At 45.9% G+C, this 24773-nt stretch overlaps 1 protein-coding gene across 9 annotated transcripts in view; it reads right to left on the bottom strand.

Annotated features, from left to right (window-relative positions):
* The window catches only part of zfhx3b (zinc finger homeobox 3b), a 250260-nt gene that overhangs the window by 97293 nt on the left and 128194 nt on the right, over positions 1-24773 (bottom strand). For all 9 annotated transcript variants that reach the window (XM_015368057.2, XM_015368065.2, XM_015368066.2 and 6 more), the window contains 2 exons: positions 14432-17531; positions 10201-10697 (listed from right to left, as the gene is read on the bottom strand). In XM_015368057.2, the coding sequence (XP_015223543.1) occupies positions 10201-10697; positions 14432-17495 (3561 nt within the window). In that variant the 5' untranslated portion in view covers positions 17496-17531. The remainder of the gene's footprint in view (positions 1-10200; positions 10698-14431; positions 17532-24773) is intronic.

The following is a 24773-nucleotide window of genomic DNA, read 5'->3' as shown; positions in this document are numbered from 1 at the left end:
AGTTCTGCAAAATCTTTGTGCCCCTCCTAAGAGCAATGTTCTAGTCTTGACAACTTGGACGAAACTGCCAACAAACGGCTGAAGCAAACCCGTCTAGCAATGGGCTATTTTCCAGGTTAAATCAAAAGAGTAAAAAAAAATCGGAGCATTTAGTGTTTCTGCTCAGCACGGCCTTGGTTATTTCTCTTATTCCTCACATTGCAGAGCTACAGATACCCCCCCATCTTGGCAGAGAAAGGGTTACTCCAACAGGGCAGCCTGGCTCTATAAATCACGACGACCATTTGAAAAGTTCTTTATAAAACACAAATGTGTGAAACTGCTTAAAAGTAAAAGATTTTTTTTCTCACCAGCTGTGACCAGTAAAAACCACCCAGCAAAGCTGACCCCTCACTTTGCCACATAAGCGAAAGGGGGAAGAGGGAGAGATAGACAGTAAAAAGAACCACACGTTATTTTACCAGGTACTCTGTACTTGATTAATCTGTTGCGGAAAAAAAGCCCGGGCTCAGGTAACACTGTGTAAACTAACATGGTTACTCTGGCAGGCTTTGAACAGAATGTCAGGAAGTGCAGAAACGTATAACAGCATTCTTTTACAGCTACACTAAATTTAATAAATAAGTGGATCCTAAACATGAAATTGTACAAGAATTGCCCAAAGGTTCACCCTTCATAACACTGGTTTTATTTTCTCTTGGGATTTTATTATGTAGAGAACTTTAGTTTTTGCAACAGGAAGCCAAGAATGGCAACAAACCCTTTGAATGCAGGTCTTCAGCGGCGTAATTGTGAACTATTCGCTTCCAGACGGAGGTTATTCTCCCCATGTTTGTAGAAGCGCAGTGTGGGACTGACAGCGGGCTAATAGCTGATGAATACGAGGCTGCATGCTCGACGAGGAGGGGGCTGAGGAAGTGAAGGCCAATGAAGTCAGTGATTGTGCCCTTGGACAGTGTTCTAGTCCCACAGCATCTTAATGAGCTTAAAGTAGAACACGAGGAGGTGGAAAGGAGAAAAAAAAAAGATAACATTTGGGAAAAATCTGTGTAGATTCCAATTCGGTCTTTTTCTCAGCAGAGATTGTTGAGCACGTTTCTTTGATTACCTGCGAGTTTAATGACCCCCCTCACCTCCTAAATCAATACACAGCCATTTCCACACAGGCATTCAAAAGACTTTTTTTTTCTCTTCCTTTTTTATTCCCCTCTCTCGATTTTAAACTTTTTTTTTTTTACAACAATAAAGGCCATGATGAGAAAACAAGGTGCGAAATGATTTTTTCCAGAGGCCCCCAATAAAAACCAGATGACACCCCGGGCTGAGCTGCTTAATTACAAAGGGATGAAATCTTCAGACTACATCTGGAGAAAACATCGCTCCCCAAAACACCGGCTGATTTACTGCTCCCAGCCCTCACCCCCGGACTGGAGCAGACAGCAATTAGGCGAAAAATAAGATGGTTCTGTGGTCTACAAAAGCTGTGGGGGTGGGGGGGGGTTTATACCTTGATAGTTCAGACCCCTCCTTCCACAGGATTGCACTTGCTGGGTATATCCAATAGGACACATACAGAGAACTGATAGGGTTTTCTGCCTTTTATTAAACAAAAGGGTTCAACCCCGAACGTCAACAACCTTAAGATCGCAAACGTACCAACTTCACTAGTACCTAAGTTTTATTAAGCAATTAAACCAGGTAAAAGTCAGCCTCTATGTAGGAAAGACTTTACTAAAAAAAAAATGAAGTTAAAGGATAGGGATGTGTATAGAATAATATCTTCTCCTCAAAATAAAAAGCAATAGTTCATAAAACAACAGGCAGCTTTTTTTGTATCTTAAATGCAAATAGATCCAAGCCCCTTGTCTCCTGTTTGCGGTCTTCAGTTCCTCTCTCCCCCTGAAGGCTGGGCTGCTGCCGTCTGAATGGAGAATGAAGTGGAGTTTAGTGCTCTGACCACACTGAGGCTGCTAATCTGGTCACTAAGCCACTCTGCATTGATGATGGCGAGCCAGTAAGCCACCCTGTCTCACTCTCCATCCCCAGGCTTAGCTCCCATTGAGACTCAGAAGCACTGGGCTCCACTTTAGCCAAAAGGATGGGCAGTGACCTGTTCATAGGAGCTCTGAGGTCCCACCTGACAAGGGACTGTGCTGGGAAGAAGGGCAAAAAACTGGTGTTTTCAGTTATGATTTACAATTAATCAGCAGGACTGCTACCCCTTATTATTTCCCCATGTCATTAAGTGCAAGGGAAGGGGAGATCTGATCTGGACACCACTGTCACAAGACTTTGGCTGGCATTATGTTACTAAAACTGTCACGAATGTAAAAAAGTGAGCCTTTTCCCTCCCCCCCCCTTCCCAATACTGGGCTTTAAGAGTTTTATAGTGAAGCAGACCTAACCTTTCACAAGTAAATGGACTGCTGATTGGTAAACAGCTAACGTTTGCCCTGGAGAAAGCCAGGAAAACAAAACAAAATCAAAACTGGCCAGAGGGCCGCTGCTGAAGACAGTGGGACGAGAGCAAGCAGAACGTAGCTCGTGAGGCTGTTTAGTTTAGTTTTTCAGGCTTGCCGGATTAAAGTTATTTAACCTAAAGCAGAGCTCGACACTAGACCACCCACTGTCCCACAATCCACACCGGGGTGTTGTGTGTGACGGGATTTGCCTTGTTTATTAATTTTGAGGAGGCCGAGACGCGAGGAAGAGGGAGGGCTGATACGGAGTCGGCCAAGGCCGCACCCTGTCTGTGGGAGTGAGCAGAGGCCTGGGCTCCTCCACCCCCCACACACTCCGTACACAAAACGAGCTGCTCGCCCGTACCCCCACAGCCACACGGAGGAAGGCTCCACTCGCAAGGAGATGCTCATCCGGCATCGGAGAATCGCCTGACCAGGAGCAGAATCGTTTACTCTTGCCCCATTCCCTCACCTCACCAGTTGCGAAAAAAATGACGACAACAGAAAACGATTAGGAGTTCACTCGAGCGGGTAAAAAAAACTTTAAAAAAAAGATTTAAAATAAACCATTTTCACCTTTTCAGGCTTGAATGACTTTCTGTTCATTGTTCACTTGTAAACTGGCCTTTGTGTTCACTCAGAAAAATAACGACATAAATGAGTTATTCAGCCGCATCTTCCCTCTCTTAATCGCAACAAAACACTAACAATATCAATAATCCCAATACAACAGGATGGGCTTGACTGCAGACTTGTCAGGTCAGGCCCAGGCTGTTTGAAGTGGGAGCTGGAGAGCTTCCAAAATAACAGGGTGTCAGCAGCCCCGGACATTCAAGCACCAACTCCTCCCAAAGACTGCTCCCCCTCCCGAGGACTGACACTTCCCTCTGCCGGGAGAAGCAGAGGTTTGCCCAGGGTACGAGGTGTCTACATCACCCCCCACCACCACTCTGGGGGTGAGCTCTGAGCTCTGGGAGTCAGGGTTCAAATGCACCACAGCTTATTTCTGAGGTGAAGATCTTTGACTGCATGGGCGTTAAAGAAGAGAGAAGTCTCCTGCATGACAAACCTGCCATGTTTTCCCAAAACAGACTGAACGGGAGGCCCAGGCTAGGAAGGCTTCCTAAAGTCGGGATTAGCATGGATTAGTACCGCTTCATGGAAGAGATGAAATATGTCTGACTCCACTGAAGAATCACCATCAATGAATCCTGACATCCTCAAGAACTTAGTACAGTCATATGAGAATGAGCCCCCCCAGGTTGTCCCAATATATCCACAGTTCCTTTGCAACCATCATATCAGCCTTGTGAATGACCCTCTGCATCAGACCCTGCATGATGTGCACAGTGCAAAGCAATCAGACACAGCTGTGTTTGAGTCTCCTCTGTTTTGTGACTCGTGTTATGCTGCACCTGTTGTCTATGTACAGACAACTTTAATATGGCAGGGCTCTGCATAGGAAAAGTGCCTTTTTCTGCTTCTTTCTCACATGCAGGAGTGATTTAGCTCCTGCTGTTGCTTTAAGAACAGGGAAAGCTGACTTGCTGCTTGAGTGACAGCCACGGTGAGTCTAGAGTGAGTGCTTTATTAGCGCGATAGTACCAGTAAATCAGAGCAGGGCTTCCAGGAATCCAGCAACCTTTTTCCCAGTGAGCACTATTACGGAACAATTGCTGGCTAGCCATGCTAATTAGTAGAGTATCTTGTCTAAATGAAGCGCTCTTTCAGGCTGTCTCTCTCGCCCTGACTGATGCCTGAAAGGTGTGTCTAGGGGGCTGGGGTGTGGCCTTTCCCACTCACATCACCTCCCAGCATTCCCCTTCAGGATAGCGACACCTGGATGAGTGTAAGAAATCAGATTTAAATCAAATAACACAAATAATTACAGTGGGCGTTTCCTAAAATGATTGATTCCTTTCTGCTGCTGCTACATAAAATCGGACTTCTAAAATCGAAAACAACTTTTTTATACTAAACGTCATCTAGCAAGAGCTTTGTGACAGCAATTTAGTTAATAAAACTATGATTACTGGAAATGATAATAAAAATCATTCATGGTATGGGAGTTAGGGTTCAAATAAGTATATTCGATATCTTAACTGATGAGAATTGAATTAAACAATGCAGTGATTTTCCCCTTAATAAAGTTCAGGTTTCAGTGCAACGCACATTTGACTTTTCTTTGCAGCTATGAGAACGCTGGATGCTGGACCAAATCTGAGGATCAGGTTTGGAAAAACAAAAAAAAGGCACCACACTTCATTTGTTATAAGGGCTGGACTTGATGTTTTGTCTGCCGAGTGTTAACTCTTAAGTTCAGAACATGTGACAGTGCATCCTGCTGACAGAGGAATGGGAGTGTCCTGTATGTGCAGGGGTTTATGTGTCCAACAGAGCAAACAAGCAGAAAGATGCAAGTGGGAAGGGGGGCATTAGTAAAGATTCCCCATGTGATAGTGACGGCACTTTCTTCCCCTCTCTCTTCAGTCAGGCTGCATCTGGAGTGGATTTTGTGCGAGCAGACACCAAGGAACATGATTACATTCAGTTAACTGCACTCTAAACTGATTATGCATGTGCCAAGCTAATGGACTACATTTGCAAGAGGAAAAATAACATCCAATCAATCTCAATTACTGCAGACCGCACCGGCCCCCGAGACAAGGAAGGTAGCCAGCTAACCCCAGTGCTCCTCCTCTCTTCCAACCCCCTGGCTGTGAGCTCTGTCTTGGCCTGGTCCCCTCTCGCACCCCTTGTCCGCCTGGGCAGAGCTGTGAGGGCCCAGGAGTCCAGTCTCACTGGCACTGCTGGGAGGGCTCTTACCACAGCAAGGTTGTGTGTGCAGAACACCTGGCAGGTGAGGGGGAGGTGTAAGAAAAGGTCAAATCAAACTTAACAGCCTGTCCAGTAAAATCTGCACTCCACTTATCAATTTCATTTAGGTTTGTCCAGATAAGAGGAAAGAATTGCTCACTTCCAGTTTTTCCTCAGTTTTGTCTAGTTTGTGTAATGCCTGAGAAGACTAAGAAAATCAGCACTCTGGAAAAAAGAAAAACACTGTTTCCATCCAAGAGCGCATTATAAAGTACCGATTTTGCTGTGTAATAAAGTGTTGCAGGTCTGCATATGGCTGAGAATAACCAAATGGATTTTAATGAGGGAAGGAGATGAAGTCCCTACTGCTAAAGCACACCTTGTAAGAGTCTGACATGTAGGCATCACCATCACAGACAGTAATGAAAACAAACCTCACAAATAATGCAGTAAAATGTTAAAACATTGAGGCACTAAAAAAAATATCTGTTCAGTTTTGGATCTGCTGTTAAAACAACACCCTACCTCATCTTGTTACCTGCACAAATCTGAAGCCAAATCAAAGCACAAGTGATTTTAAATCTGACTTAAGATGCAAAACTGAGCCACCCCGTCCCCTAACACATCGTGGCCCTCGATGGGCAGTGGGAGATTTCAGCACCCACAGACAACTTGCCCGACCAACAGCTGAGCTGATTATGGAAAATGAAAGCGTTTTCCAGGGAGCACAAAGGAAAAAAAGTTCATGATGTGACCGGTCAGTTGGTTATGGTGGTGCTGTAACTTAGATCTGGAGCCATTTCCTTCTCCCAGGAGAGGACAGCTCCGTAAGAGGCAGGTTCACTCCCACTCTGGTGGTCCGTGTGGTCAGGACACGCCACTCCAGCTTTCAGAAGCCTTTCGGAACATTCCGATATGCCGGGGGTTATTTTTAGAAAGCCCTAATATGGGCTGCATACCACAGACTCTCAAATTATCCCATCCAGCTTAGCCCTCAGTTTAAATCTTCCTTTTTAATTCCAGTAATTACAGGCTCCAATTTATACGGAGCTGTGCACACAAAGGGGCTGCTTAATGCAAAACAGTTTGATTTGGGCAAAGTGTCCAAAGAAGCCTCCCACATCTTACATCGTGTTTATGCTGACTTGATGGTATATCCCCCCCCCACCACCACCACCACCACCACCAAAGGTTTACAGAAAAAAAAGATGAATTTACTTAAAATTCATTTCTGGAAAAAAAATAGGTTTCTTTAAAAAAACAGAACAGAAACAGACGTGATTCTTAAATGAAACTGCGCCGAGTACTTTTTGTCATTTTCCTACCAGGAGTCTAAAACCAAAACAGGACGCATTACAGTGACAAGTACGAGCCCAGTGCTACAGCAGAACTCCACACACTATACTTATGATGTTTCCAAGATTTAATCATATTTGTGGGACATAAAATCAAATAATCATTTTGGTTAGGTTGTGAACATCTTTGTTTGGGGCATGGCTGTCTAAACTGATCACAAACGCTTCCTTTTGAAAGCACTAGGCTCAGTTCAAAGTCTCAGTTTTTAAGGCCGATACTCCAACATTACTTGAGCAGGTTATTGGATATTGTTTTTGAGGGTAGCCTTAAAAAGCCAAGCTTTTGAAAATTGATCGCAGTGAGCTGTTTTGCCACTTTCACCAGCTGACAAAAATCGAAGCAGGGCGCTGAGAGAAACCAAAAATACCCTACTTCCCAGTCAGAGGGAAAAAATATTAATCGGGAAGGGCATAATCATTCAAATCTTACCTTTCCAAACTGAAATTCACTATAGCACAGATATCTCCCACAGTCAACCCTATCACTTTCACTGCCCCATGACAGGCACAGCACACCAGAATCTTTGGGGAAAAATATGAAATAGTGAGGTGAAGAAAACGTGACAGAAAATATATTTTTATCTAAAGCGTAACTACTTCCCTTGACATCCGGGCCTGGTGCCGCGCTGTGGTGGCGAATCTTGGCATAACTTCCCCACCAATCTGGAAACCTCAAGTTTTTCCTGATGATACAGCTCTCCCCAGTTGTGCTCCAGGGCCGAGCTCCATCCACAGAGCAGCTAATGTGTCTGAGGGATTGTGTTACATATTTTAATCATTGTGGTATTTGTAAATATCCTGACTACGTGTCTGGGCTTGAGTGCTGGAGACAACTAGTGTTGGGCCCTGTACTCTCCTGTGGCTCGGAGAGTACAGCCAGGGCAATGAGCTAGGAATTCAAGAACGACCGAGACATCTCTCCACTGAAAACCTGTGTCTGTCCCCTGTTGGTGTTTCTGATTAAGTCAGGATCCAGACCTTCGTTAGTGAATTGTTATTAACCAAAAAAGCAACATTTTAACGTGCATACAGTTACAGCTTGGGGAAAGAATAAAAAACCACGGGTAAGATTTATAAGAAATCTGTAGTCTGGCAGGTAAAAAATATGTATACTGTTCAAGGTATAAAAAGCGACCAGGTTTGTTTAAATTCTCGTCGATTTTTAACAGTTATCAACATGGTCAGCCAAGTGCTGAAGGAGTAGTTCACGCAGAAAGGTAAGCATGCAAGATCTATCCAGATGGCAAGAGGTGATGGGTCTACTAACCAAGCCTGTGTGTGCTTCTGCAACTGTTCCCAGCATTACCCAGACCCTGTGGTCCTGCCAACCATAGAAATACACCCTCCCCCACGGCCCTCCCCCTTTGCGAGTTTCAAATATTTAATTATTGTTGAAATATTTATGACCGTGCTAAAAAAAAATCCAGACTTCATGAAACAGAATTTACGCTGTGGTCACTATATTGTCGGTGCACACATGGAGCGTGCGTGGATCAGACTGTGTGACAAAGCAGGCGGGAGGCATTACAGGCAACCTCTGCTTCCGCACTCGCCTCAGCCCAAAGCGTGTTACACTGCCAGTTTGGGTTAAATGCTCTATGAGCCCAATACAGACGCAGAGATAGGTTGGTAAGTGGAATCAGGCCAGTTAGATTTATGGCGATTTGTTCAGGGAGTGTTCATCCACTGGCCATTATGGAATGATTAGAGGAGAAGGTGAAGCTCCAAGTCCAGTGAAAATCAATAACGCTGTCGAGAACAATTCTGCCTTCCTGCTGGAGGAGTATTAGCACAAAACCCTGCCTTTTCACACTTCTTCATCCCTTCTCCTGCGACCTGCTCCCTCCCTCGCTCTTTGCCGCTCTCTCTGCCCTGCTCTCTGGATCTCTGGCTGTTCTGCTTTTCCCTGTATTTTCTCTGATCCCCTCTCCGCCGGTTACCTTCCTCTGCTGATCGGACTAGAAGATCTTCTTTACAGGCCACACTACATGGTAGGATCTCCATTCTAAAAACAGACATACTTTCTCTTATCAAGTTATTTTTCGTGTGCCCCATCTCACTCCCACTGTGATATCTACAACACAAAGTGAACACATTTCATTTTACTTGAATGCACCTTTTTTAAAAAACAATAACACCAGGGATTTACTATTGACAATGTCTTGGTTGAATTAAAAGGCATCAGCGTTATTATGACCAACTAAGGAAGCCCCAATTAAACTAAACTGGCTGCAGAATCTTTTATTTCTTGCTAGCGAAATGCAGGAATGTCTTATTTTGTCCAATGAGCCCAACCACTTGATGTTCATTGGATGTTCAGAGAAAAGTCAATTATTTTCTCAACAGCCTCCCGAAATTTCATTAACGTTCACTATTACTGACAAATTCTCAGGTCTTTTCCTGAGACCGGTCAGCATGCGTTTCAGGATATGAGGAAGACTGGCTCACTCCCTGTGCCAATGCCCAGCCTTCGCCTATGGGAGCCGTGGGATACCACAGGGTCCAGTCTCCCAGTGGCCAAACTGACCGTTCAACCATCAGCGCATTGGCTTTAATCCCATCTCCAAAGGACTTATATGGCGTAAGAGACAGAGAACTTGAGAAGATTTATGACAATCCTCAATGAGATGCAGCCTGGGATCAAGCTAATACATTTTAAAAGAGTGCACATAACACTAGACTACTGGTTCCAAATGAAGTCTCTTGACCCTTTCTGTTACAGCCTCTCAGGGGACACTTGGCACCTATCTACACCTTTTGAGACTGTTCCGTGGCACAGCTCTTACAGGTGTGAGTGTGAGACAATATGCTTTTGGATAAAACAAATCTGAACGTGCCACTGAGACCTTGTCCTTTGGAAGATATTTTGTGGAGATCTGGACACCCTTAAAGAGCATATGCTTGCATTTGTTCGAAGAAGCTCTACTTCTGACTGGAAGCAGGTAGTTAGGTTATTTTGTATTTTGTGTATCAGTTACAATTTGCTCTGCTTTGCAGTTTGGGGAAATAAATAATACAGATTTCTTAAAAATCCTCTACTCTCTGTCTTTCAACTTGAGCTCATTTCCACACTGCTTTCAGCCCTACCCCCCTTCTCCTCTTGCCCGAATCACATGTCTCTGCCCCACCTTCCCTTCCTCTCCTACCTTCCTGTTCGCTCCCTCTCACCCCCTGGGTCTCCGTTTCACCTGAGCCGCGGGACTCCAGACCACCAGATCAAATCCTGTGAAACTGGAAACACGCCCCCGCGTTTTTGATTGGCAGAGACCGTCGCTCAAAACTGCAAACTTACTTTTGCTCGAAAAAGTGCAGCAATTATTCATTTTCCAAACACATACCCGCGGTTTGGAATGGTGACAACTGCCATGGGGTGGCAACCAGTGTTATGATAAGTTACCCGTTTTGAAACACAAAAAAAGGAAGATTATTGATCAATTTCGTGAATTCTCCCTTCTCCAGACCCCCGTGGCCTTGCGCCCGGCAGCCCACACGCCGACAGGCGTGCCGAAGCAGACCAGCCGCTGAAGAAGAGGCTCATGGGAAGGGGGGGGGGGAGAGACGCTCACCTTGTACAGCTTCAGGCTGGCCTCGTGCCGAGAGTTGACCGTGTGCAGCCGCAGCTTCTCCAGGCTGTTGGTGTAGTAGTCGCAGGCGTTGCACTTGAGGTGGACGGGGTTGCCGATGGCCACGCACTTGAGCCGCCACTCGTTGCCCTTGCCGCCCTCCTTGATGTGGGCCACCAGCTGGTACTTCTGGACGTGCTTGTCCGTCTTGCAGTGCAGCTGGAAGTTGGCCTTGAGCTGCGTGGTGTAGCGGCACAGCTTGCACTGGTGCGAGTCGCCCACCACGGCCCTCCACTCCTCCTCCGGAAGGCTGCGCTCGGCGCCCATGTGCAGCCCCAGCAGGTCCAGGTTGTCGGTGGTGAAGCGGTTGCACACAGCGCACTGGAAGAGCTTGAGGGAGGGGTCGCTGGTCTGGGACAGGCTCTCCCCCAGGGTCATCAGCTCCTCTGACACCAGCTGACCGCCCCCCAGACGCATGTCCAGGGGGATCTCACCGCCCACTGCGGATACAACACACACACATGCAGACAGGAATAACACTCTCGCTCTCTCGGTAACGTGTTTTCACAAGCAAAAAGTACAATTTAAAGTAATATAAGTAAGAACGTGACACTGGGCACTTTTTTCATGTACAATAAAAAAATCAATTTAGAATAGTTTGGTTAAAAAAAACCCCAAAAGGACAGTAAGAAATCACAAATATAAAAAAGTTCTAAGGGTTTTATTTTTTGCATTTCAATGTATCATTAATGTCCTAGACTGAATTGGAAGGTATGGGGTTAATTTACCGGCACAGTACAGTGTTTGCATTTTTAGTCAAAGTGGATTTATTCTCCTGTTCAAATAAGTGTTGGAGGCTAAAGTGCATGTGTGTATTTAGCTACCTAATTTCATTAAATCAAGATTATTCTTCCTTTGACTACAAACAATTGCAAAAACTTCACAGGAACTGAAACTCACTACACTGGTCTTTGAATTTCTACACTGTAAACTTACATAAGACCCTGTTCAGATGAGCACATTTCCACCGTCCTGTTTTAAATCAACTCCAGAAGTCTTAAGTTACAAAGAAAAAGCAGATTATTTTGTTATTACAAGAAGACTAAAGAGTTCCCAAGCACATATGACTGTAAATCGAATCCAGTCCTTCACTAAACAAATACTCCTCTTGGAGTCGTCTTGCTTTCTCATTCCAGATTTTTGCTGAATCAATAGAGGGACCTACCTGACTAGTCTCTCTCTGAATAAGGCCAGGTGTTTAACGGCAATAAGGACAGACTCTATCAGACAAAAATAAGGTAATAAAAAAATTCTGAAATGCAAAATCTGAGGAAAGAAAGGCTTTTCAGTTTTTGCTTTTGCTCCGTGATCTTTAATCTATCACTGCCCAGACTGAAAGCGCTGGCTGACCCTGCCTGGCTTTACACTAAATTAATTCCAGAGGCTCGTTTTTATTTATTGCCTTGGTATGCAGGCTGCAGTCCGACTTTTCTCCATTACCTGGGTTTTAACAGCCAGACGGGAGACCTCTGTGAACCTTCTGAAATCACTCAAAGCTCAACTTGCTCTCTTCACTCTTTCACCGCCTGTTTCTCAGTCCCTCCAATCCCTGTTACCCAACTTCCACTCTTGCTGTTTACTGATATTATGTGAAGGTGTTCAGCTACAAAACTATTCAATCATAAACCTCTCGTTTTCACGCAATTTCTGTTCTTGTGAACTTTAAAACAAAGTTAGGTTTTTGTGCAGAGTTCAGTCTGGTTTTAGGACTTGACATTAGCATAGCATTGCAGCCCTTAGTAAGTATGCTAGTACACTACAGCTGCTCTTTCATACACCTGAATTTTAATCTCTTCTACTTCATACTACAGAGACACAGCAAAGGGAAAGGTTTATGTGTGGAAAACATGAAAAACCAAAATCCTTTATAAGTCCTTTGTAATTGGGAAAATAGTGGTAAAATTAAATCTTAAACAAAAAGTGTGCTCTGAATGACGACTAAGGCTGTAATATATAATGTGTGTATTTAATATTTTGAAAAGATGCTCTCTAAGTGTCTTTGTCTTGAAGTTTAGTGTTCAACAACAAAGCAGGGCAGAGCACACAATACTTAGAGCCTAAAGGCACTTAGTCACAGTGCCCTTCTTCAGTGCTGAGGATTAGGATGAGACTTCAGGTTAGACTGCGTGAGGTCAGGATTTGTGATCTCTTTATTCAAAGAAATTACAATATTAATATTAATATAATATATTGTATAAATATATGTAATATAAAAACTGAAATGTCTGCAGAGGCTGGATTTAAAAAAACAACAACAGATTCGCGGGTCATGTCAGAGACCCCCAAACTGGATGTGTTGGGTAAAACTGAAAATAATTTCTTTTGTGTGCTGGTGTGTGTGTGTGTGTGTTTGTGAACGTGTGACTGCACGTGCGCTTATCTAGGAGGCTCCAACCCCTTCAGAGAAAAGTCTCAAAACCCCCGTCAGTACTGTTCTGTAACATGCTTATTAAACATTTGCAGGAAAATTAACCAGATGGCAGAAAAGAAAAAAAAGAATTAGTCACAGCAATCAATTCTTGTTAATGTCTTTGAACTTGCGACAGTCCGAGACAAGTCTGTACAAACTTTGGGATTGTAACTGGCACGCACAACACTGCAAAAGAAATACCCTGACTGGGTTTTTTTTTCTTGACCAAGATAAAATTTATTACTGCAATTATAAGTTTAAAAATCCGCTGCAGACTAAAGCAGCTGTTTCAAAACAGTGACATACAAAAGGAGCAATGTTTCTGGAAACCTGTATAACACTCTGCAGCACTGTCCTAGCCATTCACTAGCCTATACCGGGACAATCAAGATAACAGCTCCTAAGCTTGAATTTCCCAGATATTATAACCCATATAAAAATATAAGGCTTCACAGAATGAAGCACTTTGTCCAAAGTGTTAGAAAGACTCTGAGGGATTTATACATTGGGAGTTAAAAGGTGATCTGCATTCACCACTAAAGAATTACAATGCAATAAAATCTTTTCTCATCAGCTTAATGTGCTAGAAACCCTTCAGCTGTATTGCACTATCAACCTTGACATGAACCAAGAAACCACCGCCCCAGCTCTGTTAAGATGCAACGTCTTCCTTCAGAATTAGCTTTAAAAAGCCCTTTTTAGATTTGTGCAGTATCCACTTTCCTTTAATAACAGACTTTTTTTAATGCATTGATTTTGTCACACTTATACTACAGAGTTCGGGTGACAGCCCCGCCCACAGGCCTGAGTGCTGCTGGGAGTGCAGTGCAGATTACAGAGAGGGTTTCAGTAATGGGGTTTGAATGAAACAGACGTTCTCAGGTTCGGAAGATGGGAACTGGGAGACAGGGGCGCTCTCCGATTCCGGAAGCACATCCCGGCACAGAGGAGCACACCCGGCAGGGCTACGGAGGTAAACGCACTAGCGAGCACAGAAAGCCCAGGAAGTGGCGTGAAGTCAAGAGCACGCCTCGCAGTGCTGTCCTGTTTGAAGTAGCTCCACGGGGGGGGGGGGCTGTCGTGCTCTCTTCTCTTCCACTGCTGGCAACAAAAGAAACTGTGCCGAGTTCAGCAGGGCAGGTGTGCCCTGGGGCAGCAGGCAGGGACAGAACAAGTCGCTCTGCCAAATATGAAAGGGAGCAAGAACGTCTGTGTATACTTGGCTCAATTAACCTCTTCTGTTCCAGAGCTTCCCATATTCAACTGATTCTTTAGATAAAGAGGGGCACATTAACAAAAGGGCATCGGAAAAGGGGGAGCTGGTTTTCTAATGCCCAAAACGCCGCTTCTGACTACAGCCTCGGTCTGAAATAGTGGTTTCGTCTGCCTCATTTTTCATTCTTTCTGAAATGACCTGAAAAAAAACCCTTCTTTAACCTGCAGTCAGCGCAATGAAATTTGTTAGCACTGCAACATTCTTTGAAAAATAGTCAATGTGTTTTTACAAAGAACCAACCCAGGTTTGTCCTATAAAATGTTTCAGTCTAGACTACATATATTTGAGTACTGGACCTATGGAGCTTGCAAAGAAATAACCTACATTTAGCAATCTGGGCAATCCCACCCATGATAAACCTGCTCTTTAACATTTTTAGGTTCTTACGATAAGGCGTTTATTGGAGTGGCAAGAAGCAGGGGCCAATTTAGAGCACGGCAAGGAAGCGGGACTGTTCAGGTTCCCGTTGTTCGATATAGTGATCTCACCAAGTGCAGGTGCCAGGGCGGCCATGTTGGGGTCAAGCTGGAAGCCGCCCAGCAGGAACTGGGCGTCGGCCCCTGTGGTGTCCATCTTGAGGCCTGGGGGTAGACTCATGTTCTGCGTCAGGTAGTACTGGTAGAGCTCGGCTTCAGAGGGCGAGGGCAGGCCTCCCAGGCCCAAGCGGCCGTGCTGCATCTGGGTCATGTTCTGCTGAAGCAGCATCATGTTGTGCATGTGCTTCTCGCTGGTCATGTGGATGCGCAGGTTGCGGGCCACGTTGGTTTCATAATCGCACACCTCGCAGCGCCACGTGGGCTTGCTTTTTGGCTTGGTGGGGGAGGGGGCCCCGCAGGCTCCGCTCACATGGGCCGTGGACTGGGCAGGGTGGTGGTGGTGGGCGGGGTGATGGGCGGTAGCCTGTGTGGCCGAGGGCACGCCCACCACTCCGCCCGGGGCGTGTCCGAACACCTGCTCCCCTGCAGAGGCCATGGAACCCCCGTTCTGCAGGTTCTGCATGTTGTTGAGGTGCTTGTCAGACTGCATGTGGATGCTGAGGTTGCCCTTCGTGGTGGTGGAGTAGTTGCAGACCTCACAGCGGAAAGGCTTGTAGCCACAGGTATAACTCTCTCCCCGGGCCAGGCGAGGGTGACTCTGCCCAGTGCTGCAGTAGACACAGGAGCCTCCTGGGTCCGGGTGCTTCTCCTTCATATGGGCCTCAAGTGTCTGCTGGTACTTGTAGTGCCAGTTGCACTTGGGACACTTGAGAGTCTTGCACGAGTTGCGGGAGTGCATCATGGTCATGTGGCCGCCCAGGGAGCGGGAGGATCCCAGCACGGTGTCGCATTTGGGGCACTCCACCCCACTGCCTCCGCCACCTCCAGCCGCGGCATTCTGGGGGCACTCGCCGGCCCCCGACAGCTCGCAGGTCGCTCCCGGGTGCGGGTGTGTGTGGCTGTGGGAGTGGGCCGAGGGGTGGAGGTGGTGATGGTGGTGATGGTGGTGAAGGTGGTGATGGTGCAGGAGAGCCCCACTGTCTTCTTCTCCCTCAGCTGGGCTTTCATTTGGTTCAGGAGCTGTGGCACTATCTCGATTGGCACTTTCATCTGTGGCGGCACTGGAGGCGAGAGGGGCCGAGGTGGCAGCAGGAGGGCATGCCGCCCCATCATCCTCACCCCCTCTACCTGCTGCTGCCGCCACCCCCGCAGGGAGAGCGGGGCCCTGGCAGTTAAAGCTCAAAGGGAGCTCTGAGGTCCTCCCCCCACCATCTACAGCCGCCCCCCCTTCAAACACCCTGACAGAGGAAGAGGAAGTTGAGTTGGGGGCTTTGCTGTTGTGCGTGGGGCTGGCCACAGAGGGGCAGGCGGAAGGCTGGAGAGCGCTACTAGGCATTAATAAAGGAGATTTGGAAATGCTTTGGTTTGAGACAGCCAGTTCCCCCCCTTCTCCGCCGCTGCTGCTACTACTGCCGCAGGCCACCGCAGTGCCCTCTTCCTCATCATCCTCTTCCTCTAATAACAGTTCCTCCTCTTCCTCCGAGCCCATTTCCTCGCTCGGCAAGAGTATTTCGCCCTCCCCTACCTCCCTCTCCTCATCCTCCCCCCTTCGTGTTCCCTCTTTCCCAGCAGGCCCCTCTGCTCTCCCTCGCTGCTCGGGCGGGGAGCTGGAGTCTTTGGCAGGGCCTGGGGCTGAGGTAAGCAAGGGCGGCTTGGGGCTGCCAAGCCCTCCCAGTGTTAGTATGGGACCTAATGGGGCTTGCTGGGGGCCCGCATTGGAGTCTTTGTTAAGGAGGGCTTCACTACCTCCACCACTACTCCCTGCCTCTAAGTGGACCCCACTAAATGTGCCATAGAAGTTCTGCCCAGAGCTAAGGGGCACCAGGGAAGGAGGTGCAGGGGAGCTCTTGTTTTTTGGTTCCAGGAAGCTGATAAGGGGTTCCTTGTCCTTTCCAATGCCCTGGATTATAGCAGAGGCGTGTTTATGCCCCAGAAGCCGGCGCTCATCCTCGCTCAGGGTCATGCGATGGTCATGCACAGCATGAGTGGCGAAAGAGCGCACATAGCCGAAGGACAACTTGCAGAGGAAACACATGAGGATGGGCTTGCCTTTGCCATAGAGGGCCAGCCCATCGAATTTGGAGAAATCCACGTTGTTGGGAACATCTTTGGATACGCAGGACTTCTTGGCAGACCCGTCGCTGTTTAAGTAATCCTTGTTGCTTTTGTGCCGCACATCGAAGACGCGGAAACTGTGCAGGACAGGACTCAGGCCTGCCAGGGTTGAGGTATTGGGGAAGCCTTGGTCTGAGGAGCCGAACCACTTTCCGAAAGACGAGGCTATGTGGAACGTGTTGATGATCTGAGGGTAGACCGAGGAAGAGGTCCCGGCAGATTCGCCCGGCTTCCCCGTGCTGGGGAGAGAGTTTGTGGGGAGCAGGCCGGGTGCCACCCCCCCACCACTTTGGATCAGCTGGCTGAGGCTCTCCACGATGTAGGCTGAGCCGTCGGGCTGGTAGACAATCTCTCCAGCCAGGTTCTCCACATCACTGCTGTCCTCCTCCTCTTCCTCCTCTCCTTCCTCACTCCCGCTCTCTGTCGCCCCTCTCCGTCGTGCCTGTTGGCGCAGGAGAGTTGGCATCCCTCCTCCCGGAGCCATGGGTACTCCTTGGAAGGGCTGCAGACTTGGGAAACAGCCATCGATTTCCATTTCTTCTTCCAAGTCCTCCAAGTCTTCATCGTCTTCCTCTCCGCAGCTACCCACTTCCTCCTCCTGCTCCTCAATGCCCTCTCGCCTCGACGGGTGTTGCCCTGCCGCAGAGCTCTCGCTGGGGGCTGGGGGCGCGGGCCTCTGCTGCTCTCTCACACCCTCACGGGGAACATTAGGAGCCTGGTGCTGGGAAGGATAGGGCGCCGAGAGCGATAGGGGCTCCAAGGAATGGGTCTGGTTGCTGGGAGGGACCTGTACGTTAGAGTGATCGTTCCAGGGCTGCGGAGGGTGCTGCTGTTGCTGGGAGGAGGAGGTGGCGAGCCCATCGTCTGTCCCAGAAACCGCGGGAGACTCACAGCTTTCCATGCTGATGCCTACATGAGGCGTTCATCGCATCCAGGCCTGAGAAGCAGAAAGAGAGAGACGGGGGAAGTCATATAACTTGGATGCCGACTGATTTCCATTTTTTCCAGGTTTTTATATGTTTAAGGAAGAAACCAAAACATGTAGCAGTGCACACAAAATGTAAAGTTGCGTGTCAGGTGTTTTGTAAAATAGAGAAAACAAGTTTCCAATGGATCATTTTGACATTTGGGAGCTCCATAATGATCTACACTGAAATCAAATAACAGAGACACTCTGATAAATGGACCATCTATGTATAGGAGCCATAGAACATTCCTTAATGTATACTATATTGAGTGTGAGACAAACGTGTGAGATCTAATTGGAAAAATGACAGAGTGCTCATTATGTTTGATTGGGTGCTTAAGAACAGAGCCTCAGACAACCACTAATAAGCCACCTAAGATTCATCTTCCAGCAATATCAACAACTGCAATCCTTCATCTTCACCTACCAAACAACACTCCTGACTTAAATATTGCTTCACTCTTAATTTTTCCAATTTTAATGAAGCACTGAACAAAAAATCAAAAAGATCCAAAAATATAACTAAAGATCCAAACTTCTAACTCAAGAAGATGCTAAGAAACAATGAAACAGTGACTATAGGTAGCAGTAATTTCTGTGATTTAACAATAGTTAGTGTAGGTACAAATGCTGCATTACTTTGAATTAAATTCCCAATTTAAGCCTCTGTATAGCACAGTGCTATTTTGACAATGTTATATTAAAAGCTTTTTACTTTTTGATGGTCTTTGATAAATATTAAAACAAAACTTGGAAATAATAATGCTTTGAGTACAGTATGTAAAAAACCTAACCTATGCTCCTTTGCTTGATAATATTTTCAATTAAACCTTAAAAAATTGTATGTATACACAAGAGTACAGAAGGCAAGGTCTCTTAAAAGGCAATAAACTTGCTATCCCAAAAACACAGATAAGCTGACTCTGGTACCAGCTGTGTTCCAACCTCACTGTCAATAAACAGCTCTGTTAAATGTGATTTGAACACCCCTGTGCATCCCCAGTTTAAAATAATAAACGTGGCCCTGTGTTCAGGTTAGCAGTGCCCCGAGCTTCAAAAAGGCAAAGCACAGGCAGGAATTTAAAACAACAAGGAGATAAAATGATAGCAAGAGATACTGCTGAGCTAATAATTTTATTAAAGGGATGCAGGCAACATTGATTAAGGGGGGTGACCGGACTGAAACCAATAACTCTCGTCTGGCCTTTAACCTTGAATGCTGAATATTACATGAGCAAAGTTTCCCGGCACAGCACTGCGTTCTGTCCCAGCTGATTAGCACATTCTCTGCCTCCACTTGATTTATTTACTTATTTACTTAGGGATGCAAATTTCAGGCGTGTGCAGACACTATTTCTTTTTTTCCTGCATAAATGGATACGGTCGGAGAAGAAGGATTGACAGTGTCTCGTTATCCAAGAATCCTGTTGAAAATAAGGCAGCTCCCTCCAGCCTCTGGAACCAAATTAATCCCTTTATTTTTTTTACGATCTTCAATAGTTTCTCATTACATTGGCAGATTTCTATATTCCCCATTTAACCTGAATAATCCAGCATTGGAAGTTACGTTCTTACTAAATAGGCTACCTAAACATTTTTCTTGGGTAATTACCTACGCACAAAATAAATTCAAAAGTAGTCAGTTGGCAGGTGTGGACAAGGCCTTATGGAATTTTTAGGGTTTTTGTTTAAAAGCATCGCCCACTGTCTTCCCAGAGCTTGCGACAAATGCCTGTCCAGGAGGATCATACTGAAAGAGAGGCCACACTTCAGGTGACGGCCATTTTGTGTCAACACATTACATATTTGCACTCTGTCACCATTTGTGGTTTGGTCCTTTCGATATCGAATGAAATGATTTCGACATTTGTTTCACTTACATTAGCTGGGAATACAGAAAGAATGCAAAGAATGTTTAGCCACCTGTTTTACAGATTAAGCAAGGGACAGAGCAAGCACTGATACTTTAATATCTGTGAAGCACGCTTAGAGACAAAGCATTCGGTATGAATGAAACCAGGACCTATGTCCACTGCATTCAGTCTGCTGGCTGAATATTCAAAAGCGGAAAGACTGACAGATGTGCCTCATACATAAACAAGCGTCTTCTATTCAACTCATCTGTAGGCCACTCAATTGTTTTTACCTCTCAGTTTCATAGCCTGACTTGACCTAAGCAGTGTATTTTGTAAAAATACCTTTTAACTTCACTAGGATCTAAGACTACTATCTGCACAGGTGATTAAAACAAGACTTCAGTTTAGATTATTACATTTAAAGGAAAAGGAAACTGAACAAGGGAGCCAACCAAGCTCAAACACAGAATGTCCTGGCTGTAGCCTACTGAGCGAGGCTGTAACTGGGCAAAGACACAGACAGCCGGGACCTGAACCAACTAAACATTTTGTGAACTGTAATGTTTTGTTCACCAGAAAGGCCAAAGTAAAGCACAGCATCTTGACACTGTATAAAGTAACATCGTAAACTTGGCATTTCTCTTTTCAACTTCATTCGCGTGCCATAAAGACACAAGAAATCAAGTTAATGTTCTATAATTTTAATGACATGCTTCAAGACAGAGAAAAAATGGTCACGGCCCCTCTTTGGTGTTGGGTAAGAAAGCAGACACGAGAGAAACCGTTTCCTTCAAATCTTCGCCGAGCCTCAACCCATCCGAAAGCTACACGAGTCAGCACGCCACGTCCTCAGTTCGTGCTAAACAAGATTACTCTTTACAAACAAATAGATCTAATTCAATAACCCATGCTGGTTATTGATGCTCAAGAGTACTGTCAGGAGTCTTCCTGCCGCCAACGGGCCTGGGAATATGGCCTAATACTGTTTGTCTGTAGTACTTATGTTAACTAAGTGACACCTGTTTAAAGTAGGAAAGCCTTTAATGTCTCCAATAAACAAATGAGATTTGCTGTGCAAGACACCTTGACGAAGAAACACGAGGAAGTACAAGCTATTTTGAGTATGAAGAAATAAGCTGTCACTGCTCTCTGCTTGCTGTGTTTATCGACTCCAATTCAAAGTAATAAATCAATGGATTTTTGTGCACAGAGACTGCAAGGTCTCAGCTATTAGGGTAAGGTAGAATGCTCCAATCTCAGCTCCTCCACATTATTACTACACAAATTAACAAGCGGTCCTAAATCTCTCTTCTCTGCGAGGTACCGCTGTCATCTTTGCACCTTGATAGACGAAAACTAAACATACTTCATTCGGCATTCTCCACCACAGTTACGCAACCTTTTATTACATTATTGTTGCCAACACAGAAACTCTAATTGCAGCCCTGCAGTGATGTTTACTGTACTAGGTGATTTGAGGAAAAAACAACGGCAAGGAAGTAAAACACTAAATGAAGCCAAAACAAGCCCACACTCTCACAAAAAGATAATCCCTAAGAATAAAGGGCAGGATTCCAGAACTCTGGGAATAAACATCAATGCAGAGCCTTGCCCTAGCAGAGCCCTTCCAAAAGACAAAAGAGAAAACAATTAGCCAGTCTTCTTTAAAGAAAGCTTCTCGCTGCTTTCAGTCTCAACACTGTCCACAGAATAAGCCCTTGGGGATACCCAGCTGTGCCCACGCACTGGTCTCACTTTCCCATCAGCGCGGCCCTCAGGAACTGCCTAATCTATTTGGACAGGTGGCTTCTGTCTACCTGCAAAAGGTTCTAGCTTGCTCCACCTGTCCATCTCTTTCCGTCGTAGGAGTTTCCCATTCTGCAAAAACACGAGCATGATATTATCCCGCCAAATGTCCGTAACAGAAATGGGGACGAACAGGAAAACTGGGTTCGGTTCTGTGATTACTTTGACAAAGCAGCCAACCAGAGATGGAAATATTCCCACAACACAATACGAATTTCTTGCACTGCTGGAAAGTAATGGACGTACTGTAGGACGATATAAAGAACGGTGTCTGTCGGAGGGATTCGTCTCTTATTTTAACCAAAGGGCTAAAGAGGAGTTTGTTGGTATTTATATGGTGACTTACATTAACCAGGATTTACCAGTGGGTCATGAAGTAAATGAAAACAGAGGTTGCTTTTATAAGAACCCAGCTCATTATAAGCATCCAGAATAACCTGCCTTAGGGCTAGGGCATGATCCCTGAGGACAGGGGATATATGAATTCTCGTGGGGAATTAACTCCCAGCCCAGATCCAGCTGAGCACCTCCCAGAGTGCTCCTCTCCCCCTCTCTCCCTCCTGATTCAGGGGAATCAGAACACAGGACAAAGCTTTACTGGGAGGCACCTCCATCCCCCACTTCACAAGCTGGGACATTGCTTTACCTTTTAAGATTCAGCCATCCCGCATCCTGGTCACTGAAGGGTTAGTACGCTTATTGAAAAATCAATGGCATAAATGCTTAGCAAGTTACAGGAAAATGTGGGAAGGAAGGGTTCCTATTGATAAAGCAGAAGGCCTTTGATGTTGCACAGGGGACATGTTTATTGATAGAAAAACCATTGTACTCCTCAGGCTAAGCAAAAGGGCTTGCCTGCAAAGCTCTCCCAATTAATTGTGTGTATATAATAAATGCAGACACACGTATACACAAATTTCTGTACTTCAGAATCACTTCCAACAGGATCCATTAAATCAACTTTTATGACTTTTTTAAATTAAAAAACGGGCACCCAATCATAAAAGATCAACCCAAGTGAATCTACTGCAGGTACAGATTAACAACGTGGCTACACAGTGTTCTCAGCACAACAGCCTTGGCTCAGACTGCAGGCCACAGACCAGCCTCAGCCCTCCTCACAGGACCCGAGATAAGGACCAAGCGATTCCGCCTTCCCCCTACTTTTAATACCCCTCCCCCCCCCGGTCCTGTAGTGTACAGTCACACTACAAGACCACCGCACCCGCCGAGATACCAAGACAGCTACAGAAGGTGTCTTTCGAAAAACAACGTTTGGGAACAGGATAAAAAGTGTGTGTGTGGGGGGGGGAACCTGCGTGAAGACCCCCCCCCCCCAAAAAAAAAGATGTATTTTCTAAAATCATTTTGCACTGTCAAGCAATCACAGACCATGTAATCGATCCTTTGTCATAATTCCAAAGGAATGAATGGCCTCCCTCTGCAGATCTGAAGCTGCACACGGACTGCTTGTAAAAATCTGATGCTAGCAGTTGATAATAATGTGGCCAATGGCAACCAAAGCAGCGAAGGCCACTACAATCTCAGGCGTGCCTTTTCTCCTCCTCACCGCTTAATACAACCGGGGCCGTGCAGCCCCAGCTCCTACTTCAGGAGGCAAAAAGTCAACTCAGGTCGATGGCACTCAGTCTGTAAACACGGCTTCCCGTAAAATCAATGATCTTCAGTTCTAGCTATCAGTCTGCCGAACAGAAATAGCTGTGGTTTTGACGGGACTGGAAGTTGGGGCCGATAGGGAGGGGGTGGTAGGGGGCTGGAGCTCACTGCTGTGTGGCTGCTGGCACATCAGGACTGCGATACCTCAGGAATGAGGGGCACAGAGCAGCTCTCCCACTGCCACTACAGCTTCACCAGCAACAACAGCGGCTCTCAGCCTCCAGACCAAAGAAGCCCATCCCTTAGAATATGATACTGAAAATCTAGCCCTGTAAAACCCCTGTTAATATTGCATGATTGCAGTAATGAGACGCCATTGTAAAAGTTCTTTCATGGCAAAAATAATATGTTACCATTTGTGTTCTGAGAGACATTAAAAACACAACAAAGTCTATTAAGTTATTGAGGTGAGGTGTTGTTTTTAATGTTTCTAGGTGCATGTGTGTGAATGCTTGTATGTCGTTTTCAAGGTGCACAGCCTTTTCTGGGTGCAGAACTATTTCAAAAAAAGGAATTCCAAATTGTTTTTCTAACAAATCCACGAGAACAAAACAGCATTGTCACTTTAAAAACGCACAGTGTCAGACAGTCATGGTCATCCCTATCAGATCACAGGTGTGGCGATTCACCAATCCAGACCGACAGCAGCTTCTGAGGGGACCAATCAGATCAAAACCACACTGTGACCTGGGCAGTGTCAGCTCAGGGGGCTCACAGCTGGACCAATCACAGCCCAGCCAGGTTCAAAGTCAGCACAGCTGAGTGAAGCAGGGCGGCAGACTGTCTCCACACTTTCAGAGCGTGTGATAGAAACAGTACTGTGGTGTAATTAGAAATTGTTAATTAGCTCCGGGTTAATTACACAGTTCTTGGGAAAGCTGGTAAAAAAAAGAAAGCTGGTGGGGTGGTGAAGCAAGGCAAGGCAGAGAGCACACAGCAGGAATCTCGAAGCCTCTCGCCAATTAGCAGCCAGTGTGTGGGGCAACAGAGACAGACAGGGAGTGCACATTAGAGGAGGTTCACGTTATCATGCTACAGCTAGCACTCAACAAAAAACACAGCTAGGTTAAAGACGCGTTCGGAGGGCACTCTGTTTGTTTTTAAAAAGCAGTTTATTGGTTTAAGGACCTTACTGGTTTAAGATTTAAGGTCTCTGTTTTTTTTTTCTGTGTTTAAACCCTAAACTGTTAAGGGCACCAGTCCTAAAATACTGAAATACTGGCAATATTTAAAGTTTCTGGAAAGTGTCAAGTAAAACAAAAAAAAAAAAGACCATTTTAATAACTCTAACAAAAATAACCTCTTATTAAAGTAGCCGCCAGCAATTTTTTTATATAATCCTTCATAGAAACACAAAGTGTATTATTTCCCAGCGCTGTCCCCAGTGATTCGTTTAGATAAAAGCTTTGTGTTCTATAAATGCATAAATTATCCCAGGGATAAAGGTATTGATGTATAATCAGAGATAGGCAATCACACTCATACCGCAAACCCTGCATTCGCCCCGGGGCAACCTGGCGTATACACCAAGCTCTGCGCACGCCAGAGCACAGCAGGGGTGGGAGTATGGTGTGTTTGTGAGGGTGTGTGAGTATCTGTGTGTAGATCCGTGTGCTTGAAATGAAGCCAGCCAGTTCCACGTTTCTTTCCTTGCTACCAAGGCCCTTGTTCCAGTGATAACTAGGCTGCCTGTGATCTGCACAAGTCTGTTCCTGTTAATCCTGTTTCGAACTGATTAGGCTGATTACCAGGAGGGCCCTGCCATCCGCCAGCCTCACCTGTGAACACAGCCCAAGAATCAATGGCAGGGCTGGATGGCCCCCAGGAAGTCACCAATGGAAAAGCATTAACCTTGACCAGCCAGGAGCAGATT

This window comes from Lepisosteus oculatus, chromosome 20, assembly GCF_040954835.1.
Source record: "Lepisosteus oculatus isolate fLepOcu1 chromosome 20, fLepOcu1.hap2, whole genome shotgun sequence".
Taxonomy (NCBI): Eukaryota; Metazoa; Chordata; class Actinopteri; order Semionotiformes; family Lepisosteidae; genus Lepisosteus; species Lepisosteus oculatus.
Note: the sequence above shows the minus strand (reverse complement) of the source record. Positions and strands in the feature narration are given on the sequence as shown.